The 6,000-nt window shown below is 38.9% G+C and overlaps 1 protein-coding gene across 1 annotated transcript; it reads left to right on the top strand.

The window, feature by feature from the left end:
- The first annotated feature begins 988 nt into the window (after window positions 1–988).
- On the top strand, window positions 989–3,336 carry LOC131455280 (TLR adapter interacting with SLC15A4 on the lysosome). The gene is made up of 2 exons (XM_058622824.1): window positions 989–1,047; window positions 2,187–3,336. Exon 2 carries the CDS (start codon window positions 2,188–2,190, stop codon window positions 3,130–3,132), a length of 945 nt encoding a protein of 314 aa, XP_058478807.1. The 5' UTR covers window positions 989–1,047; window position 2,187; the 3' UTR covers window positions 3,133–3,336.
- Window positions 3,337–6,000: the final 2,664 nt, after the last annotated feature.

Genomic DNA, 6,000 nt, shown 5'->3' on the forward strand with positions numbered 1-6,000 from the left:
AGAGTGCTCTTTTTTTTAAATCAAAATTCACTCAAAGAAAAGATGCAATTAACTGCAGGTGATTTTGGAGCCAATCACCCGTACAACTGTATAGCTATATATCCAACTATATATTTTAAGAAAGTTAAGTTATGTATTTTTTTTTTTATTTTGTCTAGGATTCCTCTCCTCCTTATTAATTATACAGCAATGTTCTCTCCTGTTTCATCTGCCTCTATTGTTGGTCTTCCCTCATGCAAGCAGAGGAAATAAAAGAGTCTTAACTGAAGTGACATATAAACTGGACTGAAAAATCCCAAACATAAAAGTCTCCTGGAAGTTTCCACCACTTTCACTCGATTACTGATTAACAAGGAAGAAAAGAATCCCTTTGTTTTTAAAATGCTTATGAAGAGTTATTGTGACACTCTTAAGAGTTGGTACCATTTCAAAGAGGAATTGGTAAATAAAGGTTACATAACCGAGGACGTGTGCATGACAGCACACTTCTGCTTGAGCCCAGACAGCAGGGACTAACCTATTCACTCTGAACAAAAACAACTTTAATCACTTTAAAGAAACCTGCAGAAAACTGTCCTCAGAGAAATTGCACAGAACCCATGGGTTGACTTGTCAGAAAAGGAAAATAGGAATCAGCATCTGCAAAACCTTCTGTTCATTTACATTCTAAACACCTTGAAGTTGACTTTCTTTTCTGCTTTTAATGATAACCTCAATCGTGCACCTGTTTCTTTTACAGAGAAACACAACTACTGTGGTTTCTCCGGTAACCTTAGTAAAGAACCCCCCCAAAATAAAGTGCTGAGATTCACTAACTCTACATCTTTATGTATGTATGCTTGTGAAATACAGTATGAAAATTCCCACTTCCTCTTAGGGTGGTACAAAATAACCCCAGTTTGCAGTCTCCTCTTCATATCAACTTTGAGTTCACTACAGTTTGCAACATATTTGCAACAAAGTGTTTATAAGCACTCTTTAAGGTCTTTCAAAAGTCAACAGGTGACCAGAAACAAGCAGCTGATTGAGAGACTTTGATTCCAGTAGGTAAGGTAGGAGAGAGTTTGTTTCTTTTGTTTAGGTATTTTATTTTAAAATTTATTTTGTTTAAATGCTCTTTTTCTGTTTTTTTTTTTTTGTTTTTTTTTTCTGTTTAGGCTATTAGATGTTACATTTTCATTCTCAGAACTCAAAGTGGATCATAAAAAGATTGATTTTAATTTCAAGGTGAAACAGTTTTCAAACAGGGCTGAGTTAAGTGATCTGATCCATGTCATTAATAAAAGTAATGTTATGATGTGTATTATTTTACGTGTATATTTGGTGGAGTGTTGTATCTTTACGGTTAATGTAACTTTATTAATTCCCATCTGGATTTTTGTTTTTAAATTCCAATGTCCACAGCTGTATCTAGACTTGAACTGATACCATTGTCAGTTTTGGTGTCAGTCTAATACTAGTTAAAATCACTGTATCGTAAAAAGAAAATAGTAAAATCTGATACTGTCAGATGTAATGAGGAAGTGGGTACAACGTTTTCTTTAGTGATTTTTTTTTAGTAGTGGGGCAGGACTGAATAATTTTGGCCATACAAGTCCAAAGTTGGTGACTTCTGGTACATTTTAATGACAGCAATCCATCATAAATCCATCTATTTTCTACCACTTTATCCTGTACACTCACACACACAGTCAATTTAGAGTGTCCAATTTGCCAAATCTGCATGCTTTTGGATTGTGAAAGGAAACCAGAGAACCTGGAGAAAACCCAGAGAAAAAACCCACATGCCTGAAATTTAAAAATAAACCAGGATTTACAAAATGAAGAATGAACATTTGTTTGAAAAAAGTGTGCACATATGGGTGGACATCAGTGTGAGTGATGTCTGGTATCCTACAATTTGGGCCTGTTTGCAGGTGTCGTCTGTACATTTCTGCTTGCAAAACCTCAAAGTGGTGCTGCTCAAATTGTGATTCTAGAGACTTAAAAGCAGGACATCAGATTGTCATGTGTGATGTAAAAATGACTGCATCAGACTGATATCGGTATTGGTAGTTTGTGATATGAATATCAACATTAGACTATAAAAAGTGGGATGGACTCACTCCTAGTTGCATCTTATCACACATAAAGTGTGCTTTCACAACTTGCCTCACAGCTTCTGAGTCTGTGCTCTTTTTTTGCAGGATGCTTTGTGAAGGCAGATTGTTGAGCATGACCTTCGGTGAATTGGAGGAACTGGACACCCTCTCTCCTCAGAAGTCTCTCAAGAGCACTTCTGGGCTGCCAAGAGCAGCTGCCACCCTCACGTCAGGCTCCACTAGACACTCTCCCCCCATTCATCGCACTTCCCCTGAGCAGATAGGTAGCACTGACAACAGGAGTGCTTCACTGGCGGTGTACATTTCTCCTCTGCAGTCCTTGGGTCTCCACAGAGCTCATTCAAGCAGACAGATCTCTCCAGAAATAGAGATCCCAGCTCAGGCTCGCTCCAGTGGTGATGTCCCCTTCTTGGTTCCGTCCTTCTGTCAGAGCATCTGTGAAAACTACAGTGACCTCCATATTGGAGGTGACCAGGTTTTGCCTCTATCAGCTAATGATGGCAAGCTAAGGTTCTGTGTTGAGGCTCAGCCTGCTGGTCCCTTCCTTCAGTCCTGTGATGTTCCTTCAGCTGTGGATGACTCTTTACTAGGACAGACCTCACAGGGTGGGCTTCTGCATCCACTGAGGGGAGGTTCCAATCGTTGGAGACAGGGCAGCGCTCTTGACCGGAGCTTTTTATTCCAGGGCAGAGAGGGACCATTCACCAACTCCCTTTTAAATCACTACCTGGAGCAGAAACTCCTAGATCTGTACCAGCAGTACATGATGGAAAACATGGCAAGAGGACATTCTGACCAAGAGCCCATTTGTCCTCTGCTGGGGTCAGAGCTAGTCCTCACCAGCCTGGACCAGATCACCATGAAGCTGAGTCGAGAGGGGAACCTGGAGGCCAGTCTGGCCAAGGACATGGTCTTGAGTTGTCTGCTGCGAGTAGCTGGTGACAAGAGTTCGAGTGTGATCAGCACTCCCATTCTGCAGATTTCAAACGAGTCATCCAGGGAGCAGCTCACAGAGAAAAAAGAGGAGTAACTCCAGTGTGAAGAATCAAATTCTCTTGGTTTTCTGTCACTAATTCAGAAAAGAAGATCAAACTGATGATTGCATTTTATTTTTATCCTTTTCCTTTTTTTCTTGGTGTTGAAAAGGAGTTGTACTGTATTTTATTATGGAGGCATATTATTAGCATATGCATGTTATTTGTTGTTGTCAGTTTCTCAAGGGCATTAAAGACTGGAGCTGAAAACTAAAACTGATCTTTCCTCTTAATTCAAAAGTCATTCAAGTTTTTATGCATACGATTACTATTTCTTGTTATAAAAATCTCTTTGTGGGTTAGGTGTAGGTGGACACAATGTCTCTGTCATTTCAACGTGTTCAAAAAATAAATAAATATATATATATATATAAAAGATTGAGTTCAAAAGAAAATGTCACGCTGTGAATTTTCATGGTTTTGATGTTTGACCTTGACTGTATTGAATGACGGTAGTGCAGGGTTTTTTTTTTTATTTAAATGTACATATTCTTCTCTCTTAGCTCTCCTAAAATACAAATATGTGTAATGTGTAAATACAGTAAGTGCACTCACACCTAGAACCTACAAGCTTTAAATCGGAGCAGGGTTTTTATTAAAGGAGGAGACATCTTCTATCCAGCAATTAACCTCCTGAACTGAAGATGAAAGAGTGTGTGAAATTTAAAGAATGTTTTTAACAAAGTCAGTGAAGGCTTTTTGCAGATTAACCATTTCAGAAGCACACTATTTCTCTTTTTCATACTTGTACACATATGCTATGTGCTGCTGAGTAGTACAGTGCATTTTTTGGATTGATAGATTTTGTTGTTAATGTGTCATGTATAGACAAAATGCTCATTTTGAACAGGCTTAAATGATTTAGAGGCACAGACCAGAAAGTCAGAAGAATACAAATTATAAATACTAGACAAAAGACAATCCTCCTGATTTTTTTATACAGGTTTTAGACATAGGTAGCCAACATTTAGGCAATACTGCAGTAAGTGCACAAATTTTTTTTTTTTAATTGTTGTTGATATTCTGACTGAGTTTGGTCTTTTGAACAGATATGATTTACTATTATTTGAAAGCGCTGTCCGCTTAAAATTGTCCCTGTGAAGCAACAGATCTGACTGTGGGAGCGTTTGTGTATACGGTGGCAAGAAGCATTTATTCTGCTTGAACTGCTGAACAACTGGATTTTTTTGAGCAGAAGAATTCACTCCTGAATCTTTTCGTGGGTGCTTCTTCAGTCATATACTCCAACCTGTTTGCCACTGTCTCGCTTTACTAACATTTGTTAAACAACCGTTCCATTCTGTCATCATCAGTGTAACAGAACAAATCCAGCTTATGAAGAGCTCCACAGGGCAGCAGCTCAAACTCCCTGTGCAGTGGATGGTCAGGCAGTTAGCCTGTTCTTGTCAGTTTAAGATTGCCAAACAAAAAGTCAAAATAGATTGAATAAAACCTTTGTAAAACAGAGTCTTCATCTCTGTAGATACATTAAACAGTGTGTGAGTTAATGGTCTCCATAAATTGGCCCTGGGATGGCCTGACAGCTGGGATTGTCACCAGCAACCCTGCAACCCTGCAACCCTCATGTGGAGGATAAAGTGGTAGACAATGGATGGAATACACTGCAAATCATTCTAAAAAAAAAAAAGGCTTCACTCTCATTAGTCCATGGAGAGATTAACTACAACTAACAAAACAGTACAGGTTCAATTAGCAGATGTATTTCTCCATGACTAAATAAATAAATCCAGAAATATGATGTATTCCATCTCCATGTAACTTTCCTTTGAATATCTGCAGTTCAAAAAAACAGTCACAAGAGGGAAGCATCATCACCTGACTCTAACCCCGATGACTTTGACAAACACTTCCTCCTCCTCCTCCTCACTGTTTGTCAGTGCAGCTAATGCTTCATATCACCTGTGTCCTACTTTCCCTAATCTATGATGTCATTAGGACTGTGGTGTAAATCTGTTGCACGCAGGCAGTTGAGCACTATAGGTCCAAATTTGACACTGTGCTTGTGATACTGTTTCCTCCGCTTGGTAAACAAAATACAAACTGGTGATAATGGTATCTACACTGTTTGATGAAGTCTGAGAAAATATTACTCAAGCACAAATGAGGCAGAGGCAGAGCTGTAAACCAGTGGGTTTGTTCACTGAAAGGCTACATGCTATTTTTCACAGATCCCTCTTATTCATGCTTTCAGAGACCAACGACTCCATTTGCAGCTCAATGCAGCCGTGGCCTTCTGAGCCAGTGTTTGATCAGCTTCCTTGTTTCCTGTCCAAACAGAGACCCACAAGAGGAAACCATGTTTACTGAGCTGAAAAATGTGAAGTCTCAAGGCCACTGAGACACATGTTTGGCATTTCTTCCTCAGTCCAGCTTGCACATGCCAGGTAACGCGTTAAAGGAACTGAGTCCTTAAAGACCTAAACAAAAACACGCTCACATATAAATATCATTCACCCAATGCCAGGTCCAGCAGCAGGAGCATATTCAGTCAAACTATGCACAGACAGACCTTGGAAAAATGAAAAGCAGACCCTTTCATTCCTACATAGGTTAAGAATACTTTAAAAGGTTGAAGGTACAGCTCTGCATCATTGCGTTCTCCTACACACATGCACATGAATTCACAAACCTTCAGCTTCACCCTATTGTACACATTATGCAAAATGTAGAATTGCTTCACACCAATGATTGAGACATATCTTTCATCATCATTGGTTTTTATGCATTTAATAGGTGATGCACTGTGACAAAATGGTGCTTTATGTGTCATTTGTTGATGTGATTGGATTACTGTGTAAAACAATAATACTGTATGTTGTGTTTTTGTTTTAAATTCATTTATT

Source organism: Solea solea, chromosome 2 (assembly GCF_958295425.1).
Source record: "Solea solea chromosome 2, fSolSol10.1, whole genome shotgun sequence".
NCBI classification, from domain to species: Eukaryota; Metazoa; Chordata; class Actinopteri; order Pleuronectiformes; family Soleidae; genus Solea; species Solea solea.